At 42.4% G+C, this 15,345-nt stretch overlaps 1 protein-coding gene and 1 pseudogene across 3 annotated transcripts in view; one reads left to right on the top strand and one right to left on the bottom strand.

Annotated features, from left to right (window-relative positions):
- LOC111667197 (transmembrane protein 106B-like) overlaps positions 1 to 7,698 on the bottom strand; it is an 11,755-nt gene extending 4,057 nt beyond the window's left edge. The window contains exons 1-6 of one of the 2 annotated variants that reach the window (XM_023422825.1): positions 7,548 to 7,698; positions 4,556 to 4,744; positions 4,285 to 4,348; positions 4,024 to 4,177; positions 3,787 to 3,927; positions 3,512 to 3,555 (exon numbers count right to left, since the gene is read on the bottom strand). In XM_023422825.1, the coding sequence (XP_023278593.1) occupies positions 3,512 to 3,555; positions 3,787 to 3,927; positions 4,024 to 4,177; positions 4,285 to 4,348; positions 4,556 to 4,742 (590 nt within the window). In that variant the 5' untranslated portion in view covers positions 4,743 to 4,744; positions 7,548 to 7,698. The remainder of the gene's footprint in view (positions 1 to 3,511; positions 3,556 to 3,786; positions 3,928 to 4,023; positions 4,178 to 4,284; positions 4,349 to 4,555; positions 4,745 to 7,547) is intronic. The other variant, XM_023422824.1, reaches the window with a different exon arrangement.
- Positions 7,699 to 7,825: 127 nt separating this feature from the next.
- LOC147818160 (uncharacterized) lies at positions 7,826 to 10,898 on the top strand (annotated as a pseudogene). The gene is made up of 4 exons (XR_015438255.1): positions 7,826 to 9,866; positions 9,991 to 10,135; positions 10,295 to 10,384; positions 10,552 to 10,898. The product of XR_015438255.1 is annotated as an uncharacterized LOC147818160 (transcript).
- Positions 10,899 to 15,345: the final 4,447 nt, after the last annotated feature.

The following is a 15,345-nucleotide window of genomic DNA, read 5'->3' as shown; positions in this document are numbered from 1 at the left end:
ATACAGGCCACCTCACCTGGACTAACCACATGGTCTCAAAGAGGCTCACACAGGCCACACCCCCCACTTAAAAACACTTCCTCTTCCTGGATTTCTTCCTTGCTTCTCCTAAGAGTCTGTCTATCCTAAGTGCTCCCCCTGCTGGGCCCCCAGCTACCATTACTCCTTCTCATCCAGATCCACTGACTGGATCTTGCTGCCTCATCTGACATGTCCTTTACTATTTTCCTCACACTCTGTGCACTTGCTCCTAACTCCAAAGAGACAACAGACCTTGCTACAAATCCTCTACATCCTACTTCCACTGGACAAATCCTAACTTTCCATCCTCGCTGCTCTGTTTCTGCCCCTAACTCTACATACCTGAGCTTTTTCCTTTCATATGCTTCTTCAACTAAGGCCTCCCACGGAACAGTCAGCTCTATGAAATATACTTTCATTCTACTCCTAGACCACAAGACTATGTCAGGCCTTAGCTTTGTACTGGCTATTTCCTGGGGCCATTTCCCAATCACAAGCATCCTCTAAGCTGCCTTGCCTCCTTGTTGTCTTACCAACTTTCTCTCCCTCTTGAACAAACTTGATTGCAACTCTCTTTATTTTAGGCCCTCCTAAATTTGCCTGCCTCCGTGACTCTTCAATTCCTGCAGCTAAGCTTTTTAGAACCTGGTTATGTCGCCACGTATACCAACCTTGCGACAGACTAACCTTACACCCTGACAGAATGTGCTTTAGAGTTGCAGTACCTGAACACAATGAACATAGTGGGTCTCCATTTACCTAGAGTTTTAGGTTCCGGGGAGTTGGCAATACATTATAAGTTGCCCCTATCAAAAATATAATACTACTTTCCTCCATACTCCACAGTTCTTTCCAGCTAAGCTTTTTCTTGTCTACACCTTCCCAATTCACCCACTGTCCCTGCTTAGCCTGGGCCACTGCCTTTGCATCCCTTAATATTTCCTCCTGTCTACGAACCTGCTCCACGACTAGCTTTCTCTTCTCCTTGGGACCTGCTCTACTCCACACCGGTTTGCCTGGGCCAAGCCCCAAGCCTCCCCGGCCTATTTGGACATTACCCACAATCTCTGTATGCCTGAGGGTTGCTTCCGCCTCCTGCACTGCGATTCTTGGATTTCACTTTCTCCCCTTGATTGGGTTTGGAACCACCTTACTGACTACCACATCTTTACTCCCAGATAACAGGAGCTCTGTCCTAACCTTGGTACATGTAAACTCCTCCACTAGACTAGTTACTGGGAGCTGAAGTATGCCTTTCCCATACAGTGCCACCGTGCTTAAACATCTAGGAACACCTGGCCACTTCCTAATATAGGAGCTAACTAATCTTTCCATTTTTTCTGCAGCAGATAATGGAATCTCATATACAGACAGTGGCCACATCAACCTGGGAAATAACCCAAACTGCAAACACCATAGCTTCAACTTTCCTGGAAGCCCTGATTTATCTATTCTATCCAGTCCCTCAGCAACATCCTTCCAAAACTGCACTACCTGTTGTCCGTCATTCAAGTCTGCCTTGTACCACCTACCTAGACTCTTTACTGATTTTTCCCTAATTATTGGAATTTCCTCTTCGTCTATTTCAAACTTCCTATCACTTAACTTCCCTCTACATATTGAGATACTTCTAGACTTACTAGGCTTGATTTTCATACTAGCCCACTTTAAGTTTTTATTAAGTCTCTCAAGTACTCTTTTCATACATGGCACCGTTGTAGTTGTCAACGTCATGTCATCCATGTAGGCCCTAATTGGTGTAAGGCGCATCCCATCCTGCCGCCTCTCTCCACCTACAACCCACTTAGAAGCTCTAATGATTACCTCCATCGCCATTGTGAATGCCAATGGAGAAATCGTGCACCCTGGCATAATGCCTATTTCTAGCCTCTGCCATCCTGTTGTAAAGCCTGCTTTGCTTAAGCATAGTCTAATATCTTGGAAATACGATTTTACTAAATTAACCACTACTCCAGGCACTCTAAAATAATCAAATGCCTCCCAAATAAGGCTATGTGGCACTGAACCAAACACATTTGCTAAATCCAAAAATATGACATGCAAGTCTCTTTTCTCTGTCTTGGCTGCCTGAATCTGATGCCAAATCATGCTAGTGTGCTCTAAACATCCTGCGAAACCTGGTATTCCTGCCTTCTGTACTGCAGTATCTATTAAGCTATTCCTTTCTAAATAACTAGCTAATCTCCGTGCGACTACGCTAAAGAAGATCTTCCCCTCTACATTTAGGAGAGAGATCATTCGAAACTGACTCAGGTCTGAGGATTCCTTCTCCTTTGGAATAAAAACACCTCCTGCCCTACGCCATGCTCTGGGAATAACCTGTTTCTCCCAAACTATTCTTAATTGCCTCCACAAAAACTTTAGGATATCAGGTGCGCTTTTATAAACCCAGTAGGGGACTCCATTTGGCCCTGGGGCCGAAGAAGCCTTTGCACGCCTGACTACCTCCTCAACCTCCTTCAACCTGGGTGGTCTAACATCCATCTCATGATCTATCTTTCCTACTGGCGGCATGTCAGGTGGAAGGCCTATTACTCTATTCTGCTCAAAATCTGAATACGTGATTCTTAGATATTTTTCTACTTCTAACTTTGTTGCCTTAAGTTGCCCTCCCTTTTCCTGGTATATACACAGTAAATCACATGACCATCAATTCAGTTTTTCTTTTTCAATACAGTATTACTTTCACTTTGATAAAAGCAATGTTAAATGACGGGGCTCTGATTTAATTGTGAAAGTCCTGACAGGATGTTGTGATTTGTATTTTTCTGCCACTTTGACTATTCTTTCAGATGTTTGTCCCAACAAATCACACTTGTTGCTTAGTTCATGTGGAGTTTTCATTTGGACAGCTGTTATTTATTTATGAGGTGCTATATGAAAGTATTCTAATTTTAAAGTTCAGTCATCAACGAGCTAGCCCCGGGTCATTCCTCCTCCTGTTTCCCTGCCTGAAGCAGGTCTCTTGTCCAGTGGACGGACTGTAACGCCACCATCTTGGACTGCAGCTGGTAACAGTGGTTCTGGTTCCACTCAGGTGGAGAACTGAGGCTTTTAAAATTAAATATCTAAATATAGCACCTTTTTTTTTGTAAGTTATTTTTTGGCATTTTTGCCTTTATTATGATAACCACAGGAAGAGAGAGAGAGGGGATTAACATGCAGCAAAAGGCCATGGTCGCGTTCGAACTAGGCTGCAGTTAGGACTAAGCCCCAATATAGCATCTTTTAATGAGGTGATCTGTACGATTCATCTGAAAAGTTGATAATATGCCAAAGTAAGATCGTCCTCGATATAAGATCGTCAGATAGCCCACCCCTAATGCCAGCTGCCTAACATCTTTAGATTTTTTTAGATCTTTAGATTTTGTACTAAACCCGTTAGTTATACCACAATCTTCCCATATAAGGAGGCTCTGAATCAAACCATACGTTTTTTCTGTCAGGTTAAGTAACGCTGGCAACTCACCTCAGGTCAGGGTCTGTCAGCTTGATGGGGATCACGAAGGAGTACTGTGAGGAAACATAAGCAAGTCATTCACTTTCTTCACACTGCCCTCTAATTCATCACTAGCACAATATCAACAATATTCTCATATAAAACTTTACTGTATCAGAAAAATCATACAAAATAAGCAGACTCAAAACCTCACAGATTCTCACTCTCACTTTTAAATTTGGTAGCCATCCATCCGATCATCTCTACATGATAGTAGCTGTTTATGTCAAGTTGGGAAGTCTCACCGTTTTGATGGACAGGGGTTTGACAGAGGCCACATTCTTAATGGACACTGTTCCCACCACTGTGTCAAAGTTGAGGGCCTGCACTGTCAGATTATAGGCCTGCACTGCTGCAAAGTTGTCATTGGTGATGTTCAACACATTCTACAAGGAGAAAGAATTGTGACTGAATGAATCAGTTAAGTTTCACTGTTCTATCCATTAAACCCTTTGCTCTCCTTGCTTTCTCTCTCCACTCACCGTGATGTTAATTTGGACTTTGTCTTCAATGAAATATACAAAGGATGACTTCACAGCTACTGGAGACAGAAGGACAGAGCGAGGAAAGAGGAAGAACAACACCAGGGAGCTGACAAGGAGGCACACACTGATGGACACAGCAACATACAGCTTCCTGAGAGGAGGAGATATCACAAACATCATCAGGTCATATAGTCCAACAAGTGGTTTGAGAAAAAACTTCATCACTTTAATTCAAGTGTTCAGTATTTGCTTCCTTACGTGTGTCTGGGTCTCAGCCTCTGGTCATTACAGGGAATGACAGCCACCAGCATGCTCTCCTGACCTAGAACAGACATGGAGCACAGTTTCATATGTTTCATACTCCCAATGTGGGAAAAATTTGAATATTCAAACTGTAATTAATCTATTGCCTCCAGAAACAAGTAGGGCAACATCAACTATACAGATAATAAGAGGGCAAAAGGAGAACTTTAACAGCCTCAGTGTGTGTGTACGTGTGTGTGTGTGTGTTTGTTTGGGTGTTTAGTACCTCTAGGTATACGTCCAGTACCCTGGCAGGTTGGACAGTGAAGTGTTTCTCCTGTGCTGTCTCTCCTGTTGGAGCTCCGCCTCTTGAGTTCATCCTTCTCAATTATAGGCTGGTGGTCAATGTCTTGGCCACTCCCATCGTGCTTTAACCCAGCGCCACCATCACATGTGCTGGGAACAGTCCCCATACCTGAGGAAAGATAGGGGTCAACTGCAAAACTTTGGACTAGTGGAAAGAAATTAAATTGTATTAGTAGTCTTTTGAGGAAACATCTTAATGTTATGAAAATACATCTGTAATAATAATAAAAGACTAATTAACATACAATATTTTGTTATCAAAATGTATGAATATCTTAAGTATAATTAGTACTACAATTTTATTCTCATACATGAATTTCTATATAAATTATTACTTTATCTTGAAATATTACAGCTAAAATATCATTCTTAAAATTACACCTTTATCATCACTATGCATGGTGGCAGCACCACTCTAATGCTATCTGGCTGTGCAACCTTTCTGTGTGTGAACCATTCTCTGCTCATTTCTACCATGGCAACTGCAAGTAAAAAGAGGAAAGTTGACAGTGAGGGCCGCTGCTTTCAGGAGAAATGGGAATTACAATATTTCTTCACTGAAAATCAATTGTGTTTGCCTAATTTGTCAAGAGACGGCTGCCTTGTTTAAGGAATTCAATGTAAAGAGATACTACCAGACAAAACATGCTAACGCATACGACAAGGTAACAGGGAGTGACCGTACTGAAAAAGTGAAGCACCTCCAAGCTGCTCTGGCATCACAACAGCGATTCTTCATGCGGGCCTGTGACTCAATTGAAATCATCACCAAAGCAAACTACAAAGTGGCCCCCTTTAATAGCAAAACATGGCAAACCTTTTACAGAGGGTACGTTTATCAAAGACTGTGTCATGAAAATGGTTGAGAACATTTGCCCTGAAAAGAAGCAAGAATTGATTAATGTTTGCCTAGCTCATAACACTGTGGCACATAGAATTGAGGACATATCGTCAGATATGCAGCTATTGAGAAGGACATGTTGCTTTTCTCTTCTCCCCTCTCCACGGACCCTGATGAGGGTCCTACAGCTGCAGCTGAAGCTCATTGAGCTGCAGTGTTACGACGAGTGGCGCCGCAGACACCAGCAGCTTTCTCTTGTTGACTTTTACCGGCAGCTGGATAAAGGCAGGTTTCCAGAAATGCGAACATTTGCAAAGAAAATGCTGAGCTTAATCAGCTCCACATATTTGTGTGAGCAGACATTCTCTGTCATGAATTTAAACAAGAGCCGATTGAGGTCAAGACTAAGTGACTCCCGCTTACGTGACATTTTACGCATCTCAACCAGTGCCCTCAAACCCGATCTGGCCTGTTTACTGAAATCCAGATCTCAGTACCACCCTTCTCATTAGTGTCAGCAGGTTATCTGTTTCTTGGTCAATCTGAAATTCTGAGTGTTTTGAACAGTAACATCTGTCACTATTAACAATGAAAATCCAAAAGCACAGTTAATATACGCACTTGGACTTATGGCACTTATTTCATTAAACTCTTGAATAAGATTTGGCTATAACTGTTGATGTTATGTACCTGTAGATGTGACACAAACTATTACTTTCTGAATGATCTTGTAAAAGACAAGAATAAAATTCACATGTTTTAAGACAAATTAAGCCGCGGTGGTACTAAGCGTGTGTGTGTGTGTGTGTGTGTGTGGGGGGGGGGTGTCGCAATATTTACATTTTCATTATCATTATCTCTCCAGCCGCGACGTGTCAATTCTCCATGCAGGAAATACCCTGAGTGTGACAGGACACTGATCTGCTGAGAGGTTGAAATGTTCCCAGTACAATAAACACCAATGCAGTGTTGAAACAGAATATAGTAATTTTTCCAACATGTTACTGTTGTAACTGTAGTTCAGTTTGTGTCAGAACATTTTTTGCTCTATATTTCTGCACTTCTCTTTTTATAAAGTCAGATTACACATTTTTTGATGTTTTGATAAAAGCCTGACTAAGTCTTGAAACTCTGGTGAAAAGGTTTAATTCATTGGTGACAATGTTGAAGTGACTGACTGACTGCATGCTTTGACTCGTGAACAAGGTTGATTGTTTTAGAGGCTTTTGCACTGGTGATTTAGTGTTGGGAGAAATGCATTAAGAGTTGTGAGAATGATGTTTCTGATGAGTGAATTGCATCAAAGTCACAGCAGAGGTTGGGACTTTAATAATTTCAATGTCTGTGACCCTGACCCAAGAGTGACCACGTAAAAGGAAATATTCCAGCCTGAAATACACCACAATTTACCCTCAACAGTGGATAAAATGATTGTGTGTAACATTGAGGTTAGTAGTCAGAGGTCAAAACAAATCTCATAAAAACAGGTGTGCAGTTTTCATGCCAGGCACCAAACAGCAGGCAGACAGATACAGACACAGCAGACCATCAGGAGCTAATGAGACATATTTCTTTCAGGAGTTGGTGGAGATAAAAACAAACCTGTTATCATTTTAAGAAAGAACTCAGACAGCCCTTTAATCTTGTTGTATGTGTTCACTCATTTAGAATGATTCTGTTGACAAACAGTTGTGTCATCAAGTGTAGTAATCTTACGTACACACTAAAGTGCAAATAACAAGTCTGAACTATGGACTTCCGTCAAGGACGCTTTTGTTTCTTACACGGAAATTAAATTATTTTTAGGAAGACAGGAAACCCCCACACAACACACACAGTGTAACACACACAGTGAAACACACACACTGTAACACACACACTGTAACACACACACTGTAACCCTCCCAGTGTACATCGTTGACCTGGATCATTTAAAACCGTCTAGTCTCATCTCGTCAGTGAAGGCAACACACCAACAACAACCCTCCTCAACATGTCGTACTTTCATTTCCCGCTCTTCACCGGTCTGCGCCATGTTCGTCAGTCAGCGGACAGGGTGTCGGCAGCTTACCTGACAGGTGAGCTTCTGTTTGAGTCGTTCACAGCCTCTTCATCTACTTGCTGCGTATTATAACGTTAAGTTCTTCTTGTTTGCTAGCAATGTGGCGCTGGTACACGGATCACACCCCGCGGAACACAACACGCAAACACTTCCTGTGACCGCTTTCAAAGTAAAGTTGTCATAATAAAGTATGTCCACTATGCTGTTTCTCCGACTGTATTCGGCGTTTAATTATACAATGAGAAGTTGTTTGATCACATAAACATGTTATGTACAACTCCACAAAATCGCCGTGTGACATCTTCTTCACCCTTATTTGCATTATTCTTACAGCAGATGGCAGCTGATGGTGATTTATTTTTTATTTTGCCCAAAAATATTTCTCTTCATTTTTGTTTGTTTTTGCTCAGTGAAGAAACAAGTATGGAAGTGTAAGGCATTCATTAGAAATTTCTTTTCTTCTAACAAGATAATTATTTGAGAATTCTGATAAAAGTTTTAATGTGAAAAATAAATTCCAGCTTTTCTGAATTAGTGTTGAAGCAAACATGTCCCGCCTGGTACGTTTGATCCAGTTTTATTTTGGTTTGAGACATTGGGAGATACTTGTGTCTTTAAGTAATATAGATAGTATTGTTATTAGTTTTTCGACTTTGCGCAGGCACCTTTAGGACTTATTGTTCAGACTGAGAGCCCATCCTGATATCCTGGATATTGCAGTATTTCTGCATGATGAGCTGAACCAACACGGCATGCGTCACAGATATAAGATGGTGCATCTTAAATGCATACAGGCTGGCTATATGGTGACAAAAAGAGACAATCAGGCAATTGCTGAAAATGCTGGATCTCCACAGAGTGCAACTAAGGTGCCGGAATATCCTTCAGTGACCCAAAATTTTTTTGGCATGTTCATATGATAAACCCGAACCTTATGAGATCTGCATCAATGGTGCAATAGATGAGTTTTTATGAATGGTGACATGGCTACATGCATATGCTCAAAGTGTGATCCAAAGGTCATCGCTGGATACTTCATTGATGAGGTGTAATCAAGGAATGGGACTGCTACCAAGCGGCAACTTCCTCCTTTGGCACTTCAGTGGCAGGTTTTGCCACACCATGCCAAATATCTTGTAAAAAGAGAAATACTTGGCAATAAACCTTATTTTCTGATTCTGCCATTGTGATGATGTCATCATCCCTTCCTCATGCTGCTGTAGCCAACAACAACAACATGATTAACTGAACAGGGGCGAAGAGGTGAAATGCTGCCCCGTATGGAGGTGGAGCAAGTAGCACGATCTTACACATTACACATTTAATGAATTACTTTGGGATTGTTTATAAAACGGCACTGAGCTGATATATTTAGGTCCAAAAACATACTTTTTTTTTTGGTTAAGTGGTCCTTCAAGTCCATTAACAGAATGTTTATCAGCCAGTAAACAAGTTGTCAGTCTAAATCTGGTGATGACTTTCTTGATACAAAGGAAAATTAAAATCATGAAAACAAAAAATATTCTGAGCTCATAATACACTTCCTGAGCTTATTAGTACCTTATGTGCTCTGACTCACATTCACACACTGTCTAAAGCTATACAGCATTGACAAAACTACAATCAAACAAAAAGTAAACAAGGAAAGGAAAAGTGTGTACATGTGAGCGAGTGAGGCTCTTTTATGCTATGTCCATTACACAGAAGTTGCTGGATAGCCTCCATTCCTCCATCAACTTTAACACCTTGTGCTAGCAGCAGGTAATGAAGCTTTCAACAAAGATGGAAGTCCACTCAGCTCTACTGCCATCCTTCCAGACGTCCTTGAGACATTAGCTGAAAGCATCTTTGAGTATGTTGCCTATCCTACAGCTGCACAGTTTGCCAATGTAGCAGAAGCATTGATTCGAAAACATCCTTGCCTCAAAGAAACAGGGTCCTACAATGGATGTTACGGATGGCAACAAAGACTCAAATTTAAAATGGGCAATTATAGACCCAAACTTAGAGGGCTTGGGTGCCCTGAGCTTGATGTGAATGCTCTAAAAAAAGAAGCGAGCAAATGAAAAAACGCCTGCCAAGAATGTGAAGAAGGCACGGAAGGGTGAGGTGAACTACTTGCCACCTCATCCACAGGGAGAAACACAAGAAAGTTTGGAATGTGAAACACTGGAGCTCCTAAGCAAAGTGAAGAAGAGGAATAATTCCCAGATCATCAATGAGAAAATGGAAAGGACATTGTCCATTCACAGACAGGAAGTTGTCACCCTGTCCCCACCTGTCAGTGACTTGAAGGAACGTTGGCCTGCTCCTTTTCTTCCAGCACAGGTAAATGTTTTTTTTTGTTGCTGTTGTTTTTTAATAAAATTTGGCAGGAGTATGGTTTTAGCTCAATGAAAGTTTAATTCTGACAACTCTTATCCCATGTTGCTTTGTTTTGTGTGTCACACAGATCAATGAAGAATATAGAAGGATCCGTTAATCTGGAGTCAACTTTCATGCAAAATCTGGATCAGTGCATACCAAGCCTAATGCCATTGGTGTTGTCAAGAGGAGGGGCTGCAAAAAAGATCCAGAACATCATGGAACTCCTTAAGGTACATGATTCAATAGTTAGGATAAAAATTTAAAAAATTTACCCTTTTTAGGAAAATTTCATTCATCCATGTTACCTTTTTTCTTCTGGGAATCTAATCCTGAGGTGCTACATGAAACCCTTAAATAATTAGAAAACTTAAAAAAAAATTCTTTATCAGGACAACACAATTGAGACACGCCAAGAGGTTGCCATCCGCTGCCTAGTGGTTTATCTTGGGGAAAAGGAGGAGGATCTTTTCAAATATTTGGTAGGTAAAACTAAATCAATTTTTTTTTTTTTTGCATTTTGACTACAGTCATCAATTTGATACAGTATTTTCTTCCAACCCTTAACATAATAGCCTATGAGAGGGTTAGGGATACCAGCTAAATGACAATGAAGACTGAAATTTTGTTCTGATATTTGTGCTCCCAGGATGCTGAAGGCCAAATTGGAGATCTTGAGAGCCAAGTGATGAATATCCTAGTCACCAAAGGCGCCAAAGCATCTGATCCAGCCAGTGCAACTATCATGATCGAAGGGACAGAAGTCATTGAGGGGTTGAATGTACCAAATTTTTAAAATCAATCCTAAAACATACAGGAAGCCAGTGAAGGGAGGCCAGCACAGGAGAAATCTGCTCTTGCTTGCCTGTTCCTGTTAAAAGACGAGCTGCTGCATTTTGGACCAACTGTAGTCGTGAGAGGGAGTTCTGGTTAACACCAACATAAAGAGCATTACAGTAGTCAAGGCGGGACAACATAAAAGCATGGATGACTCTTTCAAAATCATTAAAAGACAGGCAGGACTTGACCTTTGATAAAAGCCTCAGTTGGAAAAAGCTAGATTTCACAACTGAATTGATGTGTTTGTCCAATTTAAAATCACTGTCCATAATCACGCCCAGATTTCTAACAGTGGATTTTACGTATGGACTTACAGAGCTCAGGTCTATGTGGGGGCCAACACAGGCACTACTAGACAAGCTGGTAAAAAAGGCTGTGTCTGTGCTTGGCAGCAGTCTGGACTCAGTCAGGACTGTTGTGGAGAGACGCACACAATGTAAGATGGAGGCCAACTTGGACAATAACAACCATCCTCTCCACAACATTCTGGCAGGACAGAGAAGAAGTTAGAGGTGCAGAAAATGCCTCATCTCCCTGCGGTGCAGAACAGAGAGGTTCAGGAGATCCTTTGTTCCCACTGCCATCAGGCTATACAACACCTCAGCCGAAGGAAGTGGACTAGTCTTATTATTATTGTTTATTTATTATTAACTATTTTTATTATTATATATATATATATATATAATCATCCTCCTCAATCTCTTCATCCGGGCATGAGGAGGGGGGGGATGTCTGGCTGTTGGTCTGGGGATGGTATCCCGAGCTGAGGCTGACAGAGGAGAACTGGGGTCAAACAGGGGTGTAAGAGACCCGCCAAAGGCTGATGAGAAGATTTGCTGTGGAAACAGACGGAGCAAGCCGCCACAAAGGCCTGAGTGTCCTTGGTGATGGTGGGTCACCAGAAGCGCTGTTTGATGAATGAGAGCATGCGTTGAATTCCTGGATGACAGGTAAGTTTGGAGGAGTGTCCCCAGTGGAGAACATGGAATTTCATAGGGCCAGGCACAAACAGACGGTTAGCAGGAACATTACCTGGGTCAGACTGCGTGCGCTGGGCATCCTTAACTAGTGTCTCTATTTCCCAGAGAGCAGCAGCAACAATGCAGGACACGGGAACAATGGTTTCTGGGACAGTACTGGTCTTGTCCTTGTCACTCTGATGGGAGAGGGCATTAGGTTTTTGATTGTGGGTTAATGGTTGTTCCCCAGAAACAATGACCACATTGCCTGGCGAGACTTTAATCTCTTTTGGCGCCTCGAGGTAAGCAAGGTTTTTGTGGTCCGTCCATACCAAAAATAGATGTTTGGCTCCACTTTGGAAAAAACATTAGCCTGGTGAAGAGGACTGAAGGCACAGTCGATGAGGGGAAGAGGGTACTTATATTTTTTTGGTTTTATTTTTTCAGTGATGTTGTTCAGTCCAGTATAGTTGATGCAGGGACGAAAAGAGCCATCTTTTTACCCCAACAAAGAAAAACCCTGCTCCAAGCCTGCCAACGGTGGGTCTCTTTTCTACGTCGCTCTCTCATGCGATTATCTAATCTGGTGGCTACGGAAATTAGAGCATCGAGGGACTCAGTCTCATCTCTCACTGCCAGCTCATCTTTCATTGTTTCTGAGAGGCTGTGAGAAAAAACACCCTGGAGTGAGACCTCGTCCAAACCATTCTGGGCCGCCAGGATTCTAAACTCGATAGAGATTTCGAATCCTGGCAGAGAGACAACACCACTAAGTGGCTCTGCCGGTGAGAAGACTCACCAGAAATATAGGTGGTTGGTTGTTCCGAAAACACTAGGGAACATTGCAGAAGGAACCATGCGCAAGTACCCAACTCACCACTGTAGCGTTCTGGGGTAGGAATGTGGGGTTCACAGGGGAGAGGAGCAGGGGCAGCCTGGGCAGAGGGAGCTGGAGGTGGGTTCAAATCTGGTGGAGTCAGGCAAGCGGAAACGTGGTTCATCTGTATGCCCAGCTGAAAGACAGGCACTGAGGGTTTTAAGGTTCTCCACGACATCCAGGAGCACCCTCTCATGTTGTCCAACCAAAATTCCCAGGGCCACTAATGCCTGGCAGAGTGTGTCTGAATCTGCGGGGTCCATTTTATGGCTAGGTTGTTCTGTAATGATCTGGCTAACTCTTTAACACCTGAGCCTCAAAATGTCCAACTGGATTTTTTTTGCTTATTTTGACTATAAAAAAAGATCAGAAAATGTCCTGAGAGTAAGTTGTCTTTGTCAGCATCTGTTATTTTCAATTTACTGCATGTTAAAACACTGAAAAACAGTTTAAATGAAGGAAAAACACGTAAACGGAATTTGATTTTAGAGTTTTAGTAAAGAAAAAACACTGAAACTGTACATGAATAAGAGGTTTTCCATGTTCCTCTCTGGCTGCAGACAGTCCCACACCACATTCCTGACACTGCCAGGCAGTGCTCTTTTTACAGAGCTTGCAGCGCTGTCGCCCCATGCTGGCTCTGTTAGATTTTGTGTGGCCGCTGCTTGTGGGGACAGGCAGATTTTTGTTACCTGGGGTCTTCTGTGGGCCATTTTTCACATCAACTCCAAGGAGGTGCGCAGGAAGCTCCTCCTGGAATTGCTGACATCCTGGGATTCTCTTGCAGGCTGGCACAGCGAGTCTTGTGGATCACGAATGAGTTAGTCATGGCAATGTCAAGCACATGTTGAAAAACAGTGGTGGGTCCATCTCCTTGTTTTCCAGTCGACAGTGTTCCACCTTTGATGATGTGGTGAGCGGCTATGGTCTCTAACACCATCACCGGAGCCTCCAGCATCCCCACGCCTTCTCCCTCTATGGCCCTGAATGTGACCTCTGATAGATAGATAGATAGAAGAGAAATTCAATTATCTAATAGCTCATCAAAACATAAAAATGTGGTGGACACGTGCATATAATAACACACACACAGAATAAATTTGAGCTTCATTCATTCAGAAATTCAACTCGGCTAACATTACCTTTTTTCGCCAGAAGTTGCTCCTTCGGTTGCTCCTTCATCCTCACACCCAGCTGTGAACCTCTGCAGAGGTTTTGTTACACGGGAGGACCGTCTTGCTAACATTTTCATGAACTAGCTGTATTTCTCCACTCTGCTATCTCGGTAAAGAAAGGGCACTTTCCCGGGGCTTATATATAAGCCCTAGAGGCGGGAGTGAAATTACTGTAATGAGACCTATATGCCTATAAAGCGCAAGGTCTTACCTTTCAGAAACCGTTGGAATTTTTCCGATTGCTCAAACCGTGACAGCGTTAGGGTAATCCAAAGTGCGCACCAGTTGTGTGTACACAAATGTTGTTCAATTGAGATCAGGCAGGGAGAGAGTCCTGGGGGAATGCTGGGGGTTGAAGAATCAGAGTTGCAGCAGGATGGCTGGTGTGGAGCAGGTGAATGGTCTGAGTGGGAGCAGGAGGTTCAACTGGGGCAGGCAGCAGCACTGGAGTCGGCAGTAAAACATGGGTAGTGGAACAATCTGGTGATGAGTTAGTGAAGAGCCGGGGTTTTTATACAGACCTTGATGATAGATGGAAAACAGGTGAGCCAGGTAGCCAGTGTTGCGCCACGCCCCTGTTGAGAAGCACACACAGAAAAAAGGGGAGGAGACACAGGGGAAGACATACAGGGAAAAAACACAAGAAAATACTGGTAAGTCTAACAGTCTGTGACAGTGACTTAGGTGTCTTCTTTTTGTCATTGTTTAAAGGAGCTATATATAAGATTTGCTATTGCTACATGGCTAATGTTAGTGTGAGGGAATTATGATTCTGAGCTATGTGTCACTGATTGAGGGTGAAGGGTCAGCCTGAATGCCCTTGGTCTGCCTGACACTGATACTGAACTCTGCCTTGCAGGAGGAGAAGCACATCCATGGCATTCTTTAGAGCTACTTAAAGGGAAGACACAGAAACTCTCATCTGAATTGAGGTGACATCATGCACATTTGCTTGTATTGATGATTCCTCTGTTCTCCTCGGCCAAGCTCAATAAACATCTTCAGTGTAAGACATCCACGGCTCCAGTGGTCTTTCCTTCTCTGAAAACCACAGCCATGTGACAACAATACGGAGGACCAAACCAATGTGGTGAAGTCAGCGCTGGACTTAGAAATGGACATAGTCTTTCAGCTCTCAGCTGTCAGTGTGGAATTCTGGTGTCTAGTGTATTAATTTACAACTTGTGTGACAGTCAAAAATTGAAAAATTGAATTACAATGCATTGAATTGAAAGAGAATTGAAGAGATGTTATACTTGATGAATGTTCTACAAAGCAACAAGTTTTGCCAATGTATTTACTAAGCTCTAACTAGACAAACTCTTTACTTGTGAAGTACCTATTAACATTACCAACATTGCTTCTCTGGCTGTCTTCAAATAGGCCTACAATGTTGGTGGAAGGGTGCCCCCTTCATGGTGTGAAGGTCATGGCCGGTTCCTCAGGAACAAGAGAAGAAGGTGAAGGGAATAACATTACAACTGAAATGTAATTGCTTTCAAAAGAACATTTAAAAATAACCATCAAGTATTAACTGGGAGTTTTACGTCATAACTTGATGCAATCGATACAGTTGTCTTGTCAAACAGTGG

The sequence above is a fragment of the Seriola lalandi genome, unplaced genomic scaffold (assembly GCF_002814215.2).
Source record: "Seriola lalandi dorsalis isolate HSWRI2012SDOR001 ecotype SW California unplaced genomic scaffold, Sedor1 jcf7180002054686, whole genome shotgun sequence".
Lineage (NCBI taxonomy): Eukaryota > Metazoa > Chordata > Actinopteri > Carangiformes > Carangidae > Seriola > Seriola lalandi.
This window is presented reverse-complemented; position numbering and strand designations above follow the sequence as displayed.